General features: G+C 43.1%; 2 protein-coding genes across 25 annotated transcripts in view; one reads left to right on the forward strand and one right to left on the reverse strand.

Annotated features, from left to right (window-relative positions):
• Nucleotides 1–1,628, reverse strand: part of S1PR1 (sphingosine-1-phosphate receptor 1) — a 57,738-nt gene extending 56,110 nt beyond the window's left edge. For 7 of the 24 annotated variants that reach the window (XR_003992791.1, XR_003992792.1, XR_003992793.1 and 4 more), the window contains exon 1: nt 1,500–1,623. Coding sequence is in view for 11 of the 24 variants with exons in the window: in XM_030495640.1 (XP_030351500.1) it covers nt 1,500–1,581 (82 nt within the window). In the remaining 13 variants the exon portion in view is untranslated. Of the gene's footprint in view, nt 1–1,499 lie in introns of all 24 variants that reach the window. The other 17 variants (XR_003992789.1, XR_003992787.1, XR_003992788.1 and 14 more) reach the window with 8 other exon arrangements.
• On the forward strand, nt 1,610–24,025 carry DPH5 (diphthamide biosynthesis 5). The gene is made up of 8 exons (XM_030495647.1): nt 1,610–1,692; nt 1,872–2,060; nt 5,913–6,037; nt 9,445–9,553; nt 19,419–19,539; nt 21,687–21,726; nt 22,782–22,885; nt 23,776–24,025. Exons 2-8 carry the CDS (start codon nt 1,926–1,928, stop codon nt 23,997–23,999), a joined length of 858 nt encoding a protein of 285 aa, XP_030351507.1. The 5' UTR covers nt 1,610–1,692; nt 1,872–1,925; the 3' UTR covers nt 24,000–24,025.

Raw genomic sequence — 24,025 nt, forward strand, 5'->3', positions numbered from 1 at the left:
GCCATGTGAATCAAAAACAAAGGGAGAAAAAAAGTTCCTTCAAATTTCACAGACACTTTCATGCCCGAGTTCTCACTGCAGGAGTGTATCCTGGTTAGTCTGTAGCCTTCTTTTGCCAGGACTGAATGCAACAGCTTTCCTGATCTATCACTATTACCATTAACTCAAACAACTGACATGGTGTTATAAAGACTTCTCATTTTCTCCACATTTTAAAAAACAAATTCTCTAAGAGTTTAACCAGTTTTATTGCAGAACTTCTCACTCCACAATTGATGATAAAATGAAATGGAAATCATAACAAAATTAATGCCCCTTTGCATTTTTGTATTTTCAGGCAGACTTTTTTCCTCCTAAAAGTCGTACATACCTGTACGAGCAACCACCAAAACCCTGCATTTGTTAAACTTCAGTATCATGTCACCAAAATTCGGTTTTCAATAAGATAAAACAAAACACCTCCTTCTCCCTTCCCCCAGATTCTGATACACTGCCAGGGTTTAACACCATTTGAATTCAACATACACATAGACCATATGAAACTACAAAACACACACCTTCTCACTCTCCCAAGGCTGAGATTCCTACACAGGCTTTTAACTACAGCAGATGCAGCTGGCCAAGAAAAGAGAACATTCCAGTAAGACGCATCACAGCTTGAAAGTCTGCTTTAATGAAAAGTCTGCTCCCAAGCCTGGTGAGAAAAAAATCAAACCACAAAGCAACACCTTCGGGGGACTGGAAGGTGAGGCCGTACCTTGAATCCTGTGTCAGTTCTGGGCCCCTCACTACGAGAGAGACATTGAGGTGCTGGAGCAGGGCCAGAGAAGGGCAATGGAGCTGGTGCAGGGCCTGGAGCACAAGTGTGATGAGTAACGGCTGAGGGACCTGGGGGGTTTAGTCTGGAGAAGAGAAGGCTCAGGGGGGACCTTATCGCTCTCTGCAACTGCCTGACAGGAGGATGGAGCCAGGAGGGGGCTGGTCTCTGCTCCCAAGGAACAAGGGATGGGACAAGAGGAAACGGCCTCAAGCTGCACCAGGGCAGGTTTAGATGGAGATGAGGAACAATTCCTTCCCCAGAGGGTGCTCAGGCATTGGAACAGGCTGCCCAGGGCAGTGCTGGAGTCACCGTCCCTGCAAGGGTTCACACCCCGTGTAGCCGAGGCCTCAGTGCCATGGGTTAGTGGTGGCCTTGGCAGTGCTGGGGAACGGGAAGACTCCATGATCTTAAAGGTCTTTTCCAATCTACTTGATTCTATGATTCTGTGATTTGTACTCCTCAACGGAAAAGCACCTGTTCTCCGCCTTGTCTTGCTGCAGGGCAGCCCGAGGAGCCCCAGAAGGTCCCATTAAACAGGAACTCAGGGATTCTCCGAGGGAAGGCGCGCAAGGCCTGCCTCAGCTCGGGGCTCCAGCCCGGACTCCTCGCGCCAAGCCCGGACGAGCCGAGCCGGGCCAGGCCCCGCCGTGACCGCACTACCTCACAACGCGGCACTTACCGAGCCCCAGCACCGGGATGCTGCGGCCGCTGGCGAGCGGCAGCACGGGGCAACTCCCCTCTGTCCTTTCCGCCGCGGCCATGCTTCCCGGCCGCGGAGACTACAACTCCCGGCAACCCCTGCGGCCGCACGGCGTCGCAAAGTACCGCAAAGCGTGACGGGAGTGTGGCTTGTGGCGGCGGGCGGCAGGCAGGTGGGAGATGGCGGCGGGCTGGGGCTGTGTGTGTGTGGCGGGGGTGATCCCGCCCGGGGCTGTGCGTGAGGCGGGGTGCGCCTGCCCTGCTCTCAGGAGGCGGGTGGCAGGCGCGGGGAGGCGTGCAGGGAGCTCTCTGTGGCGTGATGGAGCTGATCCCCGTTTCCCTCCCATGATAGGTGGTGGTGTTGGCGGCGACCCTGGGCCCGGCGGCTGTAGCGGGCTCCCGAAGCATGCTGTACCTGGTCGGGCTGGGCTTGGGAGATGCCAAGGACATCACGGTGAAGGGGCTGGAGGCGGTGAGGCAGTGCCACAGGGTGTACCTGGAGGCCTACACGTCCATCCTCACGGTGGGCAAGGAAGCACTGGTAGGTCAGGCCGCTGCTGGCCCACAGGGCCTAACGCATCTCCTACCAAGGAGGGTGATAGGTCAGTAATGTCAGTGGGAGAAACTGGTAATGTGTGATCTCCAAAGAAGTATGTACGTGACCTTCATGTGCTGCCAGGAGTATCCTGGGGTGCATTGGGAGGAGTGTGGCAGCAGGTCAGGGAGGAGATTCCCCCCCCTCTGCTGGCCCTGGTGAGGCCACATCTGGAGCACTGTGTCCAGTGCTGGGCTCCTCAGTACAAGAGAGACAAGGAGCTCCTGGAGAGGGTCCAGCAGAGGCCACAAGGATGATCAGGGGTCCGGAGCATCTCTCTTACGAGGAGAGATTGTGGAGCTGGCCCTGTTTAGCCTGAAGAAGAGCAGATTGAGAGGGGATCTCATCAACGCAGATCAATAGCTCAAAGGCGGGTGCCAGGAGGATGGTGCCAGACTCTTTCCAGTTGTACCCAGTGACAGGACAAGGAGCAATAAACTGAAGCACAAACATGAGGAAGAACTTCTTTACGTGAGGGTGTCAGAGCCCTGGCACAGGCTGCCCAGGGGGGTTGTGGAGTCTCCCTCTCTGGAGACATCCCAAACCCGCCTGGACACGTTCCTGTGTGCCCTGCTCTGGGTGGCCCTGCCTTGGCAGGGGTTGGACTGGGTGATCTCCAGAGGGCCCTTCAATATATGGAAATCTGAGTGAACTTGGTTAGAAAAAGGTCCGATCTGTTTAAAAACAAACAAATCAAAAGACATATCAGAAAAATACATGTTTTGGAGCCTTGAATCTCTTGATTCAGCCTGAGGTATTATGGTGTGCCTGCTGGGCACAATAATTTGACTGTCTCACATTTCCATGTTTCCTGGTGGGCCAAGCTGTCTCACCATTTTGAGACTTAGAGAACACACACAGTTCAGTCAGAGATGTGCTGTTGAACAGCATGAAGATAAAATTTTTATTAGCAAACACATCTTATGGAAGAAAACAGTAGTGAAAATGTGCAAATTATAACTCTGATGGCTTCACTGGGTGTGGAAAGGTACAGTTTAATGTTGAAATAATACCCAAAAAAGAGCTTACCTACCCACAGAACACAGATCTTCCCTCCAAATAAGCTGTGTAGTGCCATACAGAGATGCTGCCTGGGTCTTGGATGCTATATAGCCATAATAGAATTGTAGAATCCCAGAATGGTTTGGGTTGGAAAGGACCTTAAAGCTCATCCAGTTCCAACCCCCTGCCATGGACAGGGACACCTTCCACTAGACCACGTTGCTCCAAGACCCATCCAACCTGGCCTTGGACACTGCCAGGGATGGGGCAGCCACAGCTTCTCTGGGCACCCTGTGCCAGCGCCTCAGCACCCTCACAGGGAAGAACTTCCTCCTTATATTTAACCTGAACTTCCTCTGTTTCAGTTTGAACCCATCACCCCTTGTCCTATCGCTGCAGTCCCTGATGCAGAGTCCCTCTCCAGCATCCTTGTAGCCCCCTTCAGACACTGGAAGCTGCTCTGAGGTCTCCACGCAGCTTCTCTTCTCCAGGCTGAACAGCCCCAATGTTCTCAGCCTGTCTCCATACGGGAGCTGCTCCAGCCCCTGATCATCCTCGTGGCCTCCTCTGGACTTGCTCCAGCAGCTCCATGTCCTTCTCATGCTGAGGACACCAGCACTGCACACAGTGCTGCAAGTGGGGTCTCACGAGAGCAGAGCAGAGGGGCAGGATCCCCTCCCTCGACCTGCTGCTCACGCTCCTGTTGATGCAGCCCAGCACACGGGGGGTTTCTGGGCTCAAGCACACACTGAAGCGGCTCATGTTCAGTTTCTCGTCGACCAACGCCCCCAAGTCCTTCTCTGCAGGGCTGATCTCTGCCCATGTACCTGTAAGAATACGTGTATGTGCATACAGCATGTGAGATTTTAGCTTGTAGTCAGCATGATGTGCTTTTCAGACACAAGCTAGGCTAGAACATTTGGGGCCATCTCTGGTCTGTCTATCTGCTGTATTTTGAAATGAAGCTATACTCCCTATTTTGGGTTTGGGGTTTTTTTCAGTACACTGAAGCAATCTGAATGGAAATTAATCCATTCAAAACAAAATGTTAGGGTTTTTTGTTGTTGGATAGTTGGAAAATTGCATTTGGGTATTTTTCCTTTGCAAAATCTGCATTTGCCATTAAAAAACTGATTCCTAGCCAGCTGAAAATAAAACATTGAATAATAGAAAAATGCTGGGTATTTTTGGTGTGGTTATTTTGGGGGGTTTGTTTGGTTTGGTTTTTATTAAGTCTTTTGGAAACCTTGAAGCGTCAAAGGTGAGGTAATTGGGAAAAGTGATCAATAAAAAACGAAGTAAAAGATGCCATCTTAACCTGAAACTGCCTAAGAGGGAATGTAGGAATTAACTACGAAGGCCAGTTTCCATACAAGTGACAATGCTGGATGGTTTATTTAGTCATCTGAAGGTCAGTCTCTAAGCACCATGAAAAGTTATGGGAAAGCTCTCAAGAGATAAAGAACAGAGTCTTTTCTGCAGGGATTTTCTAGAAATCTTCCTGTGCCAACGCTTTTAAAACCAGATCTCAAAATTCCAATTACATGACTTGCCTAGTTTATCCCGTTGGCCTGAAACATATATTAAAGGCTGTTTGACATCGACCATCTAAATCAGACATCAGTTTGGTGAAAGTACTGTTTGGAGCCCGTGACCTCCCAGTGGGTCTGCATCTTAGTTTTTGTCAGGAGAGTGCTTTTTATGTATTCTCTAATGAATGTGCTTTAATTTGCATTGTGGAGCAGTCTCAGACCATGTAAATGGATTCCATTTTTGACACAGGTAGAGAAACTTATGCAAAAATGGTGAGGAAGTCATCTTTAGAAAGGGGACCCAAACCCAGTAACAGTCCCGTATCTAGTACTCTTGGTATGGGATGGATTTTTTCATGGAAGCACTGCTCTGCTTCTCTACAAGTATGATGGTTCTCTTGTCAATTCATTATTCTTTGTGGGCAAAGATGAAGCTATCACTGAAGTCACAGGAGACTTTATCAATTTGTTAATATTTGTAATACCACCCAAATTTTTTGAATACTGTTTAGAACAAAACCACCTTTTTTGGTCTATGCCCTGGAAAAAACCTTTAATCATGTAAAGAGCATGTGGAATGTATAGTGATACATAACTTAAAGACATATATGTTCAAGTAACATGTTCTAGAACTAACTGAAGTTTTATTACACGTGAGGTTGATTCTGGAAATAAAGGCATTAAAAACATGTAGAGAGACACAATGATTACTGAGCTGCTGAAGAAAAGCAAAGGACATGATCAGATACATGTTTATGTATATGCATAGTAAAGCATTTCTTCCAGAGAACTGAAGATGAAGAACTAATATGAAATCACTCCTTAGATGTGGTTAGCTACAGTGTACTAGGGATAATCAAAAACACCTATGTTGTGGTATAGCTGGTGTCGTATTTGCCTCTGGTTTGATGTCAGTGTTACAGTTAACCTAAGCACTTAGACTCAGTAGGATGACCAGTTAAATTAGCTATAGAGTCCACCCAGGTACATTTGGTGTGAAACTGCCACTGAGCTACATTTGGAGCAGCTCCTCAACTGACACAAAAGGCATAAAACCCCAAGTCAGTATCAGAATAACAAGCTTGACTAATTTTTGGCAGTTTGGGAGCTACTTTATGGGAAGCTCAGGTGTTCTTGCAAGGGCAGGAAGGTTTCTCTTAAGACATGGGTCAGACTGCTGGGGGAATAATAAAGTTGGCCTTTCCAGTGTCTGTTGTCTGTGTTGCTAAGTGTCTTACTGTTTCTTATTAATTTCAATTTCTAGGAAGAGTTTTATGGAAAAGAATTGATTTGGGCTGACCGAGAAACAGTGGAACAAGAAGCAGATAACATTTTAAAAGACGCTGATGTTTCTGATGTCGCATTTCTTGTAGTTGGTGATCCTTTTGGGTAAGACAAAGCAATATTTTTAATATTGCTGTAGCTTGGTCACTCTCTTTTTTCAATAGGAAGGAGCCATACTGCATAACTGTAATTCTTTATGAATAAGCTGATTTTCAGAGCAGAAGCACGTTTTATTGCATTAAAAATATACATGCAATTGTCTACCCTTTGTCTTGCTTTGGAGTTTCCTTACCCAGATATTCCTTATAGATAGGAATGGGGACCCTCCAAGAGGTACGAGTCTTTCCTTCAGCAGTCACTTATTTCATTCTTCATGCTAGCTTCTATAGAGAATATTTTTGTTCCTTGTTTTATCTGCTAACACAAGAAATTCTAGGATATCACATAATGAAGAAATGTGCTCTGTTTTGAGAGACTATTCTTTTAGTTGCTCTTTGTACTTATAAATGTGGCTTTCATGGTCAGTTGCTTTAGAATGAACGCTGATTGTTGGTTGTACAGTGCTTCTGCTTTGATATATGCTAGTTTTTAAAATCACATAGGTTGTTCAATGTGTCTTCTCCCTTTGGTTTATTAAGCCTTTTGTTTCCACTTTTTATTCCTGCTGAAAAGTAGAGTCGTTTTCTATCAGCAGAAGGATCTCCTTCTGTCTTTGCAGTCAGGCATCATCAATCTATAAATGTCAAGCTATACAGAAGAGCTTTTAGTCTCCAGCTGGTGATTCAAGATTTATACCACAGTGTTAAGGGGCACAAGAAAAATCAAATCACTGAGCAGCCCATTTGTGAGTGAAAAAATAGAGTTTATGAAAAAGAGGAACAGTGTGCACATCTGTCAAAAGCGGGTAATTTATGTAAATACAGGTTGAAGGGAATTGGCAAGAGAATACGATATTAAACTAGTACTTATGGGCAGATGATGCTGTATTTCAGGAATATTAATTATATTTTCAATGCATGTCAACATGAAAATTAGGATTCATGTAGAGTGTAGAGCCACGTTACCTGTACCCTTGTACTCTGATCCAGTGACTGATACAAGTACACAAGATGACAAAAACAACCCACATGTATTGAAATGAAATTGCTGCTTGTAAGCAGTGTCTTGATCTGCCTCATATCTTTAGTTTCGGTGTCAAAATCCCTCAATTCTGACTAATATACTACATCATTGTGGAAAACTACCCGTTTTTGAATGAGTTGCTTGTGTCTAAATGTCTGTGTTCTTAGTTCTTAATATTGCAGCTAGAACTCCTATGCCCTCACAGAGCCCTAAGGATTTAGGGGTTTGTGAGGTTACTAGGAAAGAGCACTGAATGTTTCTGTCCTAAGAGAAGCCACATGGCAGGAGGATAGAAGCCATGTGACTGCAGCTGATCATAGAGTTTCAAGTATGTTTGCAGGTCAGAGGAGACTGGAATTTAGTCTTAGGAAATGTCTTAGGAAAGCTCAGGTGTTGGTGGTTAATAGTTCAGGTGATAAAACAAGCTGTGCCCCTGTCATTGTTCTGAACTGTTGTTCACGGCAAGTGTTTATCTGCATACATGGTAACAGTTATGGATGTGCTAGCAGGAACCTGACAATTTTAGTAGCATACTGGCAACCACACCTTCATCTAGCCTTGTGCTGACATTCATATTATTACTACCCATAACACTTACAGTCTGTATTGGTGACAGAAGATCCTAGTATAGCTCTGGATGCAGAGGGCTGACTCCTTGAAGCCCCTGCTGGTACTAGCCAAGTGCTCACAAGGGCACTGCTGCTTTCAGCTGCAATCATTATGGACAGATCTATTGGGAGAATATACTGGCTGGAGCAAATTTCAGTGAATAAAGCCAGCTGATCCCTTGGTCAGTATTAGCATAACCACAGAATCCTCCAGTGCTCCTTGTCCTGTGTGTGTGACGGGAATAATACAAGAATCTAAAACTAGTCCCCTTTTCTCTCAGAGCAGGCATTCCTAAACTGAGTTTGTTTCTGGAAGTCAGGAAGTCAGTTAGTTTGTTTACTAACCAAAGTGTTGTTTTAGATCACTTTACTGCATTCTTCTAGGCCTGGCAGCCTGCGTGTATCAGGGTCTCCAGTTTCCCAAATTCAGATTCCTTCAGTTTTTCCTTCAGTGAAATTGATTTCTGTTTTAAGTGATTTCAAGGCCACGTTGGACAGGGCTGGGAGCAACCTGGTCTAGTGGGAGGTATCCCTGCCCATGGCAGGGGATTGGAACTGGATGAACTCTAAGGTCCCTTCCAACCCAAACCATTCTGTGATTCTATGATTCTATAATTGATCTTTACAGCCTTCTAGCTGCTGCCACATTATGTTCCAGTCTGAAGCACCTGATCTGATTGGTGCTAGTCAGACATGCAATGTCAGAATTATCAGACTAAAAATCCGGGAAATTCTGTTAGGGTAACTGAATGAGGCCAGGGTGAAAGCAGTCTTCCTATTTATTTATTATGATTTCTTTCTTTGCTTCCTGGAATGGCCTCACAGAAATCTGTAGTACATCTTGGCAATGAGGTGGCTAAAGCCATTGTTTAGGTTTGACAAATTTAGGCAAGTGCATTTTCATGTCACATGGAAAATGGAGTGCCTAGCATGTATATAAGCATACATGCAAGCAAGATACATAAGTAAACATCGTTGCAGTTCAAAGATGTGCTGGATTCATGTTTACCATCTTAGAAGGACTCTAATCCCAATTGCGTTAACTACAAGCCCAGGAATTCTTGCACCAGTCACTGCAAGGTGTTTATTAGGCATTAGACCTGGAGCCAAATTTAGCTCAGGTCTAAGCTTAACTAGAAGTTTCTTAATTATTTCAGAAAATCTTGAGCACTCGAACGTGGGCATCAGTAATTTGAGTAATTTGGCTTAAATGTTGTAAAAGTCGATTTAGTCTAAGGATGTTTCTTGTAACTACTGCGTGCAGTTTACCTCAGTTCAAAGCTCTGTTTGAGCGTGTTGCTTTCCTGGCATGCACTGGTGCAGATGGGAGAAGGCCTGGCTGTACCCTGAGTAAGGAAATACTGGGCTTGTGCTGAAGTCTATGCCGAATAGAGTTGACCTTTACCATTCAACAGACGTCCAGCAGACACCTGCAGAAGACAAAGCATGAATGGAACTTTTCCTTTTCAAGTCCTTGCCAAAGCTACTTTAAAAAGTAACAATTGTGTTGGCGTTAAGAGTTTTAGTGATGCCAGAAATCTGCAAAGAACCATAACATATTGAGGACACCTGTATTTTCAGTTAGGCAAGATGACATATGGAAGCCTTACTGGAGTTTTTACTTTCCAATTACAATTAGTCATGTTATTGTTGACCTTTTGGCACCTCTGCATTGCCCCGGTTGTGAAGGGTTTAATTTTGCTTTCAAAACAACCTATAATGCTAGTAACACTTGGTCACTTTGTCTTTTCAGCCTTTAACTCCTTTATTTTCCTAACACAGGGCCACGACACACAGTGATTTAGTACTACGTGCAGTAAAACTGGGGATTCCATACAAGGTCATTCATAACGCTTCAATAATGAGTGCAGTGGGCTGCTGTGGTTTACAGGTAACATTTTTACAGATACGCTATTCTACAAGTGCTAAACTGAAAACTGGGGAGCTCTTCTACTGCTGTGGCAATGCATGTTGCAATCTGAAGGAACTGTACACTTCTGTTGACAGAATTTGTTAACACTTCCTTTTCAGTGTGCTACACATCAGCAGAAGTCCCTTTTGATGAGCACATGTGTAAATGAATAGTAACACTTCTATTCTGCTCTGCTCTCTAACTTCCCTCTGCCCCAGGAGACTTTGATGTCTAAGTTATTTTACAGATAAAGCTTTGCTCGTGTTGGCTTCCTTCTACTACTGATGGTCACCTGATAAGTTTAGTTTTAAATTAGGTTGTTATCCTTTCGAGAGATACACTGATCTTGTCATAAAAGGAATACATGCACAAGCCTGTCTGTATGCCCAACTCAGATCATAACTGATTCCAAAATCTTCTGTATGATGCATTCTTTCTCTCCAAGGTTGACGTGTCTTCGCTTTTGTGCCCCATCTATTGAGAAGGGAGAGATTTGCCTACCCAAGGACTAGCAGAACAAGTGACAGGTTTTGTGCTTCTTGAATGGCTAAAGTAGAAAAGATCTGGTATTTGCCAAGAAAGTAATTCAGACTATTTCCTTTTACACATGTATAGGTCCATTATTCCTCTTCCTGCATGAAAAACATTATGGCAGCGTATGTATCATAACTTATAAATTATTTGAAGCTTCCCCATTTTGTTTTCATTCATTATTTTAACATAGAACCTGCCCTCTCAAGGTTCAGAATGGTTCCCTGTGTATCGGAACCACTAAACGAAGCTCACACTTCACCAAAACTGAAGGCAAGCACAGGAGTGTAGGTGTACCACAGACAAGAGTTGAGGCTTTGAATAATAGGTTTTCATCACTGAAGGAGGAAATATTCCTTCCTAGCTTAACATAAAAGAATACCATTCTCTTTAATTTCAACAGACAACTGACACCTTCAAATTTACAGTGACAGTCTCCTTATCTCGGTGCTGCCCAGCAGCAGAAACTCCGTTGCAGTAAGTTGGGTATTATCTGTGGCTTTGATCACATCTGAATGGTTTAGAAATGTGAGAGCCCTGTCTGATCTGGCAGTGCAGCAACACTGCCTTGACACCTCTTCTGAGCTGTGAGTGCTAATGCTGAAGGGAATGCAGCACAGGATTCACATTATTTATCATTCTTTCTGTGAGCACTTCTTTAGTGATACCTGCCTGTTGCTGTAAGACTTGGGTAAAATTATCTTTTAGGAAGGAAATAGGCTCCTTGGTGTCTGAAATCTACAACGTACAGCAGACAGATGGGAGCTCCTCCATGACTGCACTTACTGGGGGTGGATAACACAGGTCTTGGGGCTGGGGCTCACCCTTTCCCCATTTGGCTTCGAGGTGGTGCAAAGTTTGCTTGTGCTGTCAAGCTGCTGACGGTAGTTTCTACTACCTGCTATCTTTTTACACTTCTTTTACATCCATTAGGAAGGAAGACACAAGGCATGTGTTCCCAATGAGAACAGATGACTAGGGTTTCTGGAATTCTCCTTCCCTCACAACTCCAGCTAGGCATACGAAAGAGGAGTACAGAGCTCTGAGGTGAAGTGAAAAACAATAAGAGCAGAAAACTAGCTGGGAATATATTGCAAACAGTCTATAAGGTTTTTCACATATGCAGTTTTGGAAGTTAGCTTACTATTTCCTTGTCCCATGCTGAAGAGAACAGTCTGTGAAGGAAACGTGATGTTACTCACTCTGGCATTGGTCCCCTTTTCCATTCTGGCTTGGGAGGGGCTGCCTTCCCATAAGTCAACATTCCTGTTGTTATATAAAGCGTTTTAGGAAATGGTGATCATATTGTGTTACCAGATAGACTGTAACCAGCTGGATGTTTAACTCTCCATTGCTCCTTACAGGCATAAACAGCAAGTGAGGCTATCTTATTAAAAAGCAGCCTGTGATTTAATTAGAGTTGTGGTGGAAGTTCATAAGTTCTTTCAACAGTCTTTACATTCATGGCTGTCTCCTGCCATCAATTTAGTTTTGGAGCTACTGTGGTTTAAATTGCAAACTTGCTGTCAAGTATAGCAGGGATTCCTCTTTTGCTTCACCACAGAAAAGGCTAGGCTTTTTTTCTTGTGTTAATCTGATTGTGATACAAAACCTCTTTCTTTCTTACTAGAGAAAAACAGGAAACACCTTTATACGTTGTTGTGAAAGCCACGTGTGTAGTGAGCTGTAGCTGCTGATTAGGCCTCAGTGCAATGCAGCTACAGCCCAGTGCCCAGTCTGTTCACAAAAGAATGTGTCTTTTGTCATCAGAGCAATGTTTCTGTGCAGCCAACAACATTCTGGTAGTTGTGCAGTTTTCCTGAACAGCAGTGAGTTACTGGAGTGATCAGTGATGGTTTGTCACCTTCCTAGATCTATTTCTTGCCAATTTGTAAAGAAGGGTGAAAATCTATTTTCGGATACTTTGTCTTTTTTTTTACTGTCGTGCCCATTTAACAGACTCAGCTTGGAAGGCTGCACGAGTGAAGAGTGTATTGGTACAAAGACCAAGGGTTTTTCTTTTAGCTTCAAAAATTAAACTCTTTACTTCTAGGAAGCTCTCACAGGTTGATACAATGAGCTGCAGTTATTGAAAGTAGAGGATAGTATAACTTAGCGAAGTATTAGTCTGACTGGGCATAAGGCTCTATGACTTGCTGTGACTCCTTCTTTTAGGCTATTCTTGCTGTGCTTCACTGTGTCAGGCTGAAGAACATATTTTCCCTCAAAATCAAATTAATACGGCCAGGATGGGAGGAGAAGCCAGGAAAAGTGCCTGTGCATGAGCGCCTCTTAACGTGTTCTCTGGAGGTTCACCTCTCTTGTCTGGTGTCTGAACTGTAGGTATGTTGATCACTCTGACTCCTGTTGCAGTAGGGAACAACCACCAGTGAGGAAATTCATGCAGTTTGTGCACACTGCCAGGGAAGTCAAGGAGAGAGGACGGAAGATCTCAGAGAGCACTTCTAGTGGGTGGTAACTAGTGGGACAGTTCAGCTTTCTTCACCAGCAGCTGCACTGTGGTTCCAGAGCTTTGGAAAGCTTAGTATTTTACTATTGTAAACTATAGTTTACTGCAGTTAACTATAGTTACTATCACTGCTCAGCTACCTTGTGAGCAAGACTTTGCCTTGGCTCTGTTGGACTAGGATTCAGCATTGCAAGCGGAGAACAAAGGGAGACGCCAGCCTTACTTCCATGGCTTTATGTGTACCCACACTCAGTCCTTCAGAATAGGGCTGATCGCTGAGGCTTTTAGCCCTAGAATAAAGAGGCAGAAAACTCAGGATCTCAAATTTACACCTTTTTCCTTCCTTCCTAGTCTGCATTACATCTAGGTTAGTTTGGGAAGGTCACCAGAGTGGTGCTCTCAGGACTGAATTCTCTCTGACCCAGTTCTGGTAAATGCATCTTTGAGGGAGCAGTATGGATGGTCAAACATGTGAGAAAGACTCTGCATCACACTGACCTGTGTGAATGATGCAACTCGAAATGGCTTGAGATAATGGCATTACTGTAAAAAAAGACGATTGAGAGCTAAAGTGCAAAGCTAGAGGCAAGCAATAGGATGAGGCAAAAGACTAAAAGGAGCCACTCATTTCTGGGAGAGTGGTGTTGCTGGTTTTGAAAGCATTTACTTTCTATTTTGGTAGGGTAGCTACCCCGCGTCATGGCAAAGGCCTGCCTCTCTTTGAGACATACCCACTTTCCACCTGAATAGCTTCAGAACAAACATCTGCATGTCCCCTTGTGTCTTTCAGTAACTCAGCTCGATTTTTTTTTGTTTGGAGGCCAGCTCATTCTTGTAAGATTTACAGTTAGGAAATAGTTTTGTCTTTTCACTACTAGCTGATCACTGAAATACGAAAGCAGTGCTCACTGTGGGGGGTTTTGAGAGTTTACTGAACAGGTGAGTACATTTACAGTGCCAAGTAGAAAACTATTACAGGTTAGGAAGTTGAAGGATGCTATCATTACTCGCCGAGCTCACAGTCAAATAGAAAACCTGTAGCAGCTGCAGGAGCAGAACCTTTGAGTTCCACCCTCTCTCTGTGCCCTCATCTTCAAAAATACTCTTTGCTTTGATAGGAAGGGCTCTGTGCAAAATGTTTTTTATTCACCAACAATTACAACAAACTGTTTCCCATCATTGGTTGGTTTTCTCACTACCAGCTTCTGAGTCTTTTAGAAGTTGTTTCTCAAGCCAGTTAAAGGTTAAACCAGTTATTGGTCATGCTACTTCATTACTCACAATTGCTGTACAACTCAGTGCCATTTGTCACCAGCAAACATGACCCAGAAGCATTCATTTGATCAGAATAAATTTTTTTCTCCATTTAGAGAACTGCTTCAGATTAGTAATCCAAGTGACCAGGGGGGGAAGGAATCATTGTTTGACATTGCTGGGAAGAGTCTTTGGAGGTTATTAAAGATAAGGTGACATTACCTTGGAGGGAAAATCCTGTCCTGTTCAACTTTGCTTGGAGTTTCTGAGTCTTTGACAGCTGAATTTTGTTCTACTTGTGGAGTGGCTGTTTCCTAAGTGCTGACACAGGAGGCAGCCAAGAGGAAAATGGGTTCTTCCCTTCAGCTGCTTTTATGTGATTTGTCTCAGCTGCCTTCTGAAGACTGCAGTCATGTGGAGTGGGCTTCCCTCAGCCAGACATTCTTTTCTTCACAGTTCCTTTCTCTCTGGCATGTACTAAGGGGACTGGAGGTTTTTGGACAGCTGAGCTGTTGGCTTGCAGAACAAAAATGAGTTAGAGCCCCTTGTGTGTGAATGGTAAAGACTTTGAATTTCATGTGAAGGTTCTCATGAGAGGCATTAGAAGTTGCTAAAGGTCTGTGGTTCTAAGTAAGGTAGTGGTAAAGGGCTAGAGCTGGGCTTGTGGTTGTTTCATATGACCAATTACGAGCAAGAATGAAGCTTGACTGATTCTTGGTACCTCTTTGTTGATGATTGTACAACTTTCTAAGCTGTTCTCTGTCAACAATATATAATATCAAAAACAATAGGAGCACTTTAATCTGACATATATGGTCTGGAGGGTTGTTAACTGGTTACAGAAGGCAAGGGGAAAATCTGACTTGTTAGATTCCTTTTTATGCAGATGGATGTTGCACAGCATCATGTCAAAACTCTTATGACAAGGATAAACACAACATGTCTTAGCTTTTCTGTGTATGTGCACTGAGATTGATCAAGAGACAACTTGGGATAATGCAAGGTGCTGCCTGGTCTCCAAATTCCATTGAGAAGCAGCCTGAGGAGAAAAAAACCTGGTGGTGTCTGTCGGTGGGATGTGGTCAGGCTGTGCAGTCCTGTGAGACCTGTCTGCAGTGTAACCTGGGACCATCTCAACACAGCAGCCAAGGAGTGGTTCAGCCCTACAGGGTTTACAGGCATTGCATGTGCATGCAGGTGCCAGGTCTGAAAAGTGTCACGACAAGACTCCTTTTTACCTTCTTCCCCTGACATATATCCAGTTCTGAAGCAGTTTGAAATGTTAGGAAAGGCGGTAGGCTTGGAAGTGAAGAACTGCTTTGTCACCATTGCAGCTGATACAGCAATAATTCTGGGAAAGATGCTGTAAAAATAAATGTCTGTGTTTTGAAATGTTTACTTCTTGGTTTCTCTGCAGCTGTTGCCTTACTGACCCTTACTACTATCTTGCATCTTCTCTGCTTGCTTTAGTACTTTTTAGAGGGGATGGGGTATCTTCCTTTTTTAATTTCCCTATTTAGTCTCAGCTTGTTCCTTCTTTTTACAGCCTGTATTTTGTGGTGATTAGCCGCAAAAGAAGTGGCTAAGCGGCTATTTTAAGTGAGAACTGTTGATCTGGACAGCTTCAGGTGTCTGTTGTCATTCAGACTGGCCATTAACAAAGTTGTTGAGTAGTTCCAGTGAAATTTCACGTGCATGCAGGCTTTCCAAGCTGAGATCATGGGACAACTCTTTCTCTCATAGGTGGTTCTGGCCTCTCAATCGATTCTGCTTATATAAACAACAAATAAAATATGAAATATCGTTAACAGAAGAGTGCAAAATACTAACTGAAAACAGGCACCTCGGGACCAAAATCTGTCAGACTTTCATAGTATGTGTGAAATAGAACAGAATGTTAGAGAATGTTCCGAGGTGATAAAAGTGTGAGTCAAAGAACAGCTTTCTGCAGTATTTGGTGAGCAGGCAGAGCATTGCCTCCGAGTGGAGAGTCCTGGCTCCCCTTCCTGCCCTCAGCTCTTGCATTGCAAAACTGAAGTGTTCAAAGCTTTGTGGAAGCCAATTACTTCTTGGGCGGGATGGAGGGGAGGAGTATTTCCAAAGACTGAGGTCTTTCAAAATGACCTTTCGAAATGTTTCTGTGAAGGTTTTGAGCGTTAAGCAGAAGGTAAGGAGGTTTCCAAGCTCAGAGCACAGAACATCTGTCCAAGCATTTCACTGAGCCCCCTTTGAAATTCCAGCTCTTTTGTGCCTGAGCAGAATGGAGGCACTCGAACAAATGTGATGATTAGTGCAAGTGTGATGCTTGAGATGTTTTAGCTTGTACAGAGCACATCTTGTCCACTCCTAAAGCCCAGCTGCTTCATGTAGAGCGCAGCACACAGAAACTTCATTTGCTGTGGCCTCTCTTTAAAGCTCTGCCAGCAACCATACAGCAACCATACATCCTTTCACTGAAAATATACAGAGCTCTTCACTGGCTTATTAAACTCCTTAACAACCTCAGAGCATGACATTAATCCTCAGTGTGCTGTAATACACTTTGGCTAACAAATTGTCACAATTTTAGTCCAGTGACAAGCATAATTTCTTTAATTTTGGGGCCCTATTGAGTCTTTTATGGTTGGTGGAAAGAATCCTTCTTCTTTTCAGTGGATTCTGGTTCTAGTGGACCTGCTGTCCCCTGTGACTGCTGAACCCTTAGTGGAATTTTGGGTACTCACTTCTCTCGCTGCAGCAAGGCTTTTCTTGAGAGTCTGATACTTCATACTAGATTTCAAGAGGTAGAAATTAGAACACAGCACAGGAAACTGTGAACAACAAAGTGAATCTGCATGAGATACAGGGAAAGAGTTCAAAATGTAAGTTCTGATGCAGTTACGTGTTGCTTCTTTAATGCAGGCTTGCTCTGGTGGGGGAGCAGTGCCTGTGTTTCCATAAATGCCACTTGTCTACAGAGATCAAATGCTGGATGAGAAAGAAATACTTGTTTGTGTCTGTAGAAGTGCTTGTAAGGTGACTGGTTACAGGTAGTCAAGCACAACAGGGGTATCTATTTATTGCTTCACTTCCACAGCATTCATGGGTCGCTGGTGTACCAGAAAGTTCCCAAAGAAGTGTCTTCCCCTCTTTAATTTAAAGTTAAAATATGTATGCAGTGATGCTAGGAAATCTGTTCTTTAGAAGTTTAGTTACTGTAAGTTGCAAAGGCATTTCTAGGAGGTTAATAAAACATGCCCTGTTCCCTCTTCTTGGTGTAGAAGCCACTTCTGTGCTGTCCAGGTGCTGAGAAAACAAGTGTATTGGTGTGAGACTGTAAGTACAGTTTTCTATGATCTCAACTCTTCGTGAAGCTATTTTGAAATTATTTCTACTGAATGGGCAGGCAATTTCTGACAAAAATGGTTTATTCTTTTTGACATTCAAACTTCATTTTTAGTGCAAAACCTGGTGAACAAAGGACAGATTCAGTGAATCTGACTGGCAGTGCTTGCACAAAAAGGATAACTTGCTTAAGTTCTTGTTGGCAAATATGATGGAGAATCTCTGTAATGATCAATGGAAAAGAGAAAAATAACAATGAGAACAAGTGCTGGAGGATATAAAGCTGAATGCCCAACTTGTTTTAATATGTGGCAGAATGGTTGAAAAGATCTGATTCCTAACAAAATACGTACCAGATAATAACATTTTACCCGTTTCTGCACATCCTTTTCTTTGCTAAAAGCCAGAGGTGGAAGTCGCTCTCCTTCAGGTTAACAAAATGCCAAAGAGACTGGGATAAGATTCGAGTTTAATTGAGGCCATTTTCTGTACTGGATGAGGGCTGCTGCCTTGGGGAGAGGACTGTAGTGGCTTTCAGGTGGTAGTTAGGTTGGTGCTGGACATTTCAGCACTTGTTGGTTACTGCAGGTATACTGCCAATGAGATAAACTGCTAACCTTCTCCCAGATGCTCTAACAATGAAGGGGTGAAGGAGAAACATCTTGTTAAATAGTTTTTTCTTCAGCTATGGAACAAAATAGGAAGAGTTCTAGGTAGCCACCTGTGAACCAGGCAGAACATAGCTTGGTTATTCTTTTTCTAGATGCAGCCTTGAGATAGTTAACAGGTTACATCAGGAACAATTCATTTTGTCCAACCTCTATTTAGTTTACTGGAAGAACCTTTAGGTTGTGAAATGTACACTGTGTGTTCTCGTCCTTGTGCTAGAATGAAATATTTAAAAGAGGAAATGTTTTCAGTAATATTCCAGGAATCTTTGAATAAACACTGTTGCTCTCAGCACGAATGGTTCAAATTTGAGCTTTTGGGCCCTTGAAAACAAACATGCTTTGATTCAAATTCTGCTCTGCCAGCGTGAAAGAGTTAAAACCACAACCTAATACTGCAGGAAAGTGTGTAAAGGGAAACCCCCAGGTGGGACAGAGCTGTCAGAGCAGCTTCTGCATAGGGTCCTCCTTCTGCTCAGGGCACACAGTGTCTCCCGTAGCAGGCTAGGAGGAGTAGTTTTTCCTGCCAGGTTTACAGAGCAAGTGGAGAGATGAGACCATTGCTTGAGCAGACAGAAGTACAATCAGTTTGGGCTTGCCCCGTTCCAGAGCTGAATTGACCAAAACGGGTGCATGGTTTTGCCCTTTTTCAGGTTGGTTACAAAAGCTTCCAAGACAAATGCTTCCTTAGGTTACATATGACACTGGCTTCTGCATCACTGGAAATGATTGGCAAGACTGTTGCTTCAAATGTTTTCACTGAGATTAGGGATGTACGGAAATAAATAGTGTTAAGACTGAGAATAAAATCAGTGTGTTTGACACAGAATCTGCTAGCAATATTCTTCTTACCATACATGCATGAAAAACGTTGCACCTCTACTTCATGCACAATCTGTCCCTGTCTTCAGATCTCCATATCCACTCTCTCTTCAGTCTGTAACTTCTTTTGCATGATACAGCTTTCATCTGCAGGAAAGTGCTGGTTTAATATAACTGTATCGGTAGGATCAAAACATTTTCAGTATTATGCATTATTAGAAGTTATCTAGCCTTAGTGAAGATAAGAAATGATAAGTAAGAATTTTGGGGCTAATCTTACAAAGGTTTTGCCTTTAGGAGGACTTCAGAATGAAGTAACAAAGAAGGTAGATTGAAAGTTAGTTCGTGCACACTGGAAAGGTGAAGGCAGAAATAGGTAACAGCTTTACAGGTGGTTCATTAGCTGTTCTTTAACATGCTTTACTATTTGGAGAGCAAAAGAACAACAGCACATCTCTATTAGGAAGAAGAAAACCCAGTTCACTAATTACAGATGTTGTTATGAAGAAAGGAGTGAATGCAAAGGAATGCACTAAAACTAGCCAAGAGAGAAGCAGCTTTTTCCAAAGGTGGGCTATTTTTAGTGCTATGTTTTGCTGTGTATCTGTGGAAAGGCAAGCTTGAGCATCTTACAGGAGAGTACTGTGCTATGAAACTCTTAACTAGGTTCAGGACTTTTCAGTGTCGCCAATTGTTTGTGGTTTTTATAGCATTTTATTGCATGCTCTGTTCTTTCTAACTGTGTGTGTGTTACTGCTTTTGCTTTGTTTTGCAGTTGTACAGTTTTGGAGAGACTGTTTCCATAGTTTTCTGGACAGATACATGGAAGCCAGAAAGCTTTTTTGACAAGATTGAGAAGAACAGGCAGAACGGAATGCACACCTTGTGCTTACTTGGTAAGCAGCAGCTCCCAGGGTTCCTTAGCTACCATCTCCCACAGCATCCACAAACAGGAGCGATAGGCATGAGATGAAGTCTGGGATTAAACAAATCTTCTCAGCTAACATGTATGTCTGAAAATATACCCAAAATTGGAACATTGATGTGTGTGTCCTTAGTTCAGCCATTGCTCGTGCTGCAGAGGTCAGGAATTTCTTCATTCCTCTTCGAACAATCCCTAAGAAATGAAGCCTTTTTAGAAGTCACATAGGAGCAGGAGGCCCAGATTTGCTCTAAAGATGACTGTGATTTTAAGCTAGATCTAGCTCAGGATCCAAATCAGATTGCAGTGACTAGCAGCTCTCTCTTGTTGACTTCATTAGGTTAGAGCTCAACACATCTGACTTTCTGGGGAGCTGAACCGTACATTTAACCACATTCCTGTTGTGTAAGGTGATAGTCTTTTTCCTGAATTCTTTTATCTAAGGATGTTTTGGGAAAGGTGATGGTCACATGAGGAGCTTCAGTGCTATAAAGCATCCTTGCCAGTCATGGAGCTGGAACTGAATGCTGACCACTGGCACCAGGCTCTTCCATGGTGCTGCCTGATCTTCAGCCTGCCCAGCAACCCTCAGCTCAAAGCCACTTTCTGAGTAACCCTACTAGTCTGGGTAGCTCCTGAAAGATCATGGAATCATAAACTGGTTTGGGTTGGAAAGGACCTTAAGATCATCCAGTTCCAACCCCCTGCCATGGGCAGGGACACCTCACACCTTGTAACCTTGTAGTTACAAGAGGCACTTGCGTATTTATATATTTACAGTTCTATACCTTTTGTATCATCTTTTAGACACAGTTGGGATCTCTCAGTGGTAAACAAATTAGTATTTTAAGTAAAAACAGTCTGTAGTAACTGGAGGATCCTGGGCAGGAAACCAGCGTGTAAGCATCACTGCACACCAGATTTCCCAATGCCTTCGAATTGGCTAAATTCAGAATTCTGTTTTCAAAATCGGCTAAAAATCAGAGCTCTGGCAACTTGTTTTAAAGAAGGATGACTTTTGTCTTGACAAATGACTTTTTGGCTAACTGGTGTTTAAACAAAGATTCTAATAACTATAATATGTTAAACCAAAGTATTCTGTAGATATTTTGTATAATCATTTCTGTGATGTCCCTCTATATCTTTTTTTATACAGTAGTGGGAGAGTAAAAGTTTGAACTGATAAAAATGCATTATAACCCATGTCCCATGTCAGGGACAGTTGTGGTACCTGCATCTGATTGTAGCTCATACCTGAAAACTACCAATTTGCAAACAAATTGTTCCCTTAATACTACTTGGTCATTCAGGCCCATGTATTTATTGCTTGTCCAACTAGAGAAGCACATAAAAAGGGAAGTGCTGATAAGCTTTGGAATTCCAAGTGACTTGACAGTCACAGAAACAATTTGGTAAACTGTGTAATAAATAATGATAATCATCATCATCATCATCTTGCAGCTCTGCATATTCCCCCCTTTCTTCAGCATCACTGTGGGTTAGGAGTTGATTGTGTAACTCAAGCAATACTTTTCTTTAAAATCAAGGTGAAAAATGTATCCAGCTTTTACTGTGATAGTCTTTTGGGGGCATTTGAATACAGATGTTTGATTGCATGTTGGACAGGTTGTGGTCAGTTAGAGTTTCATACAATTGCAGATGTGCAGAACCTAACCTGGCCCCTTCTCTGTTTTATTTTTGCCCAAATCCTTTTTTCTTCCCATAACAGAAGCTTGTTCTGAGTGTTCATGGGGACAGGAAGCGCTAACGAAAGTCAGGTTCCTGCATGGCACTGATGTAATTGCTGTTGGTCAGTCATCCTGTTCTACCTTTTGTGATCACAGTGTACTCAGCATTTACAAGTAGTTCCAATACCATGGTGTGCTTCACCATGCTGGCATTTCGCTCTCCTGTAGGCTGCTCTTTGAATGCTTAGAAGTATTTTTATTCATCTGTGTTGCTGCGAGATCTGTGAAACTCACCCTATTTTGGGGTAAAATCACATGCATAAAATCCCAATACTTTGTGATTAATTAACACTTAATTAAGCTTTACCTACATAGAAAACTAAGTGAGGAGTTTGTAGGGAACCTGTGTTTTAATACCTGTTTTGTTCTACAGATATTAAAGTGAAGGAGCAGTCTCTGGAGAATCTAATGAAGTGAGTCACCTTTCTGAAAATGTATAGAAACACGTTTGTATGATGTATAAAAATCACAGTGTATTTATAAAGGAACAGAGGTTCTTTGTCCAATACTGCACTTATCTGCCCTTCTCTTGTCCTCAGTGGCTACGGTCTTTTGTTTCTTACAAGGAGTGGAACTTTTCTGCTCAGTACCTGGCTTTATTTACAGTAACTGAATGAAGCTGCAGCAAAGCATCATCTTCTTTTGAACTGTTTCTGTGAGCAGCATGAAGTCAGAAAGGAGTAAGCTTGGCAAATGAAGTGTCATTTCACTGTTCTGTCCCATCCTCAAACAGATGAATAGCTGAAACAGTGTTTGGAATTCATTCTTCTTTACACTTGCTAGTAACAGTATAAGGTATTGAATACATACCACCCTTTTTAAACAGCTAAGTAAGCAATGTATAGAAAATGCTCTCAAGTTCATGTAACTGTATTCAAGAGAGCTCTTGCCACATCTTAATCACCTCTCTGCAATCTCATGTTTCAACAGTGGCGAATACAAACGGTTACTTTATGCACATGCTGTAACTCTGCTCTAAATTAACATCTGTGAAGTCTCACAGTATCATTGAGGTTTGTTTATTCTGGAGTTTCAAAATGAAGTCTGTTTGACTGAAGCCACAGTTGGCAAAGAAAGCAGCATTTCATGTAAGAATGTATTCCTAGTCTGTAATCAGACAAATGTCTACAGGGCATTTGACAGAAAAGCAGTAGTTTGCCCTTGAAGTCTAATCCATCCTTCAGGAGTAGCTGCAAAACCTGCATATTGCTTCCAGCAGCTGAATTTGCTTTTAGGACTCACATGATTTGCCAGCTGGAGGCCCTCCTGTTTCACAGGTGTGGTGAGAGCACAGGAGACTTCTGTTTTGCTTACAAATGCCACTCTTGTCTGAAAGGCCCAGCGTGAGAGCCTGGGCCTGGGTAGGGTCCATTTGCTGGTCTAGAGGTTTCTTGAAATAAACTGTAAGAACACTGGGGATGATGAAGTGGGCTGTATGTGAAATTGCTCTACTTTTCTTTCCCTGCAGAGGAAGGAAGATTTATGAGCCACCACGCTACATGAGTGTGAATCAAGCTGCAGAACAGCTTCTTGCCATTATTCAAAACAGGAGGCTCCAAGGAGAAGAATCAGGTGCTGCTACTGCATTGTTTCTACCTGCTACTTAACCCCTCTCAAGTCACACTCTGTGATGAGCCTCCAAATGCTGCTCCTTTCCTTTTCATCTTTGCATTCTCTTGCTCCACAGTAGAATTGGGCTGCCTTAAATCCTAGTCCTGAGGTGGATTTGGCAGAGCCTGGACATAGTGTGGTTCAGCAGAGATGAACAAGCACTAGTGGCTCCTGGAGGTTTAGCCCAAGCCTCAGTTTGGTGACCCTGTCCTGGTTCTACCCATGTTTAACTGTGAGCTCTTTGATCCATTAGAGTTGCAGAATGATTCTGAGGATTTTAGAGCAGTTGAGCTTCAAAAAATCAATGTTATGTTTTATTCAGACCAGTCACACTCTGCTCTACATGAGCACCAGCATGAATCCAGGTTAACCCTGCAGTGCAGAACTGGGATTCTGACCTTGGGTTCTTAACACTGGTGAAGAGCAAACTGTGAACAATGTTTATTGAGGCCAAGGGTGAAATCACAGCAGCTGTAAAGATGACTGTTGAGTCACAGAAGAATTCTATGTTCCTCCTTTTAGAAGTTTATTCCTTAAATACTGTTAAAATGAAAATCCTTTCATTTTGTCCTTTGCATAGAATGAATCAGGAACAGCAGTTTCCTCGAAGTGAACACAATTCCTGAACGAATTTCCTGTTCTACTTCTGCTGTCTTCCCCTTCTTGCTTATAAAATCCCTAAGATACAGCTTTATTTTCTCTGAAGAACAAACTCCTTTCTAGGCCCCTCTAGTGATTTATGAAGTGGAGGTTTAAGAAAGCAGTGTTACGATTTAAGCATGTTGAGTACATTTTCCTTTATGATAGGACCATTGGTCAGTAAATGAAGCATTTAATCTTCTTTCTTACAGCAATCACTGAAAACACAATCTGTGTTGGCCTCGCACGTGTGGGTGCTCCGGATCAGAAGATTGCTTCAGGCACGCTGGAGCAGATGTCCACAGTAGAACTAGGTGGTCCACTGCATTCCTTGATTGTTACAGGCACTCTGCATCCTCTGGAATTAGAAATGCTTCAGCTTTTTCCTGTAGATGGGTCCAGTTTTGAACAGCGTGCATGTCAAAGGACCACTTAAATAAAACCAAGGCATTTACATTTTTA

This window comes from Strigops habroptila, chromosome 8, assembly GCF_004027225.2.
Source record: "Strigops habroptila isolate Jane chromosome 8, bStrHab1.2.pri, whole genome shotgun sequence".
Taxonomy (NCBI): Eukaryota; Metazoa; Chordata; class Aves; order Psittaciformes; family Psittacidae; genus Strigops; species Strigops habroptila.

What these genes read in the sequence shown, in the direction of transcription:
- DPH5 (XM_030495647.1), top strand. Translation starts at nt 1,926, where the DNA reads ATGCTGTACCTGGTCGGGCTGGGCTTGGGAGATGCCAAGGACATCACG. An exon ending in TGGGCTGCTGTGGTTTACAG is followed by an intron (nt 9,554 to 19,418) that starts GTAACATTTTTA and finishes TTTGTTTTGCAG; the next exon opens with TTGTACAGTTTTGGAGAGAC. An exon ending in GCTCCAAGGAGAAGAATCAG is followed by an intron (nt 22,886 to 23,775) that starts GTGCTGCTACTG and finishes TCTTTCTTACAG; the next exon opens with CAATCACTGAAAACACAATC.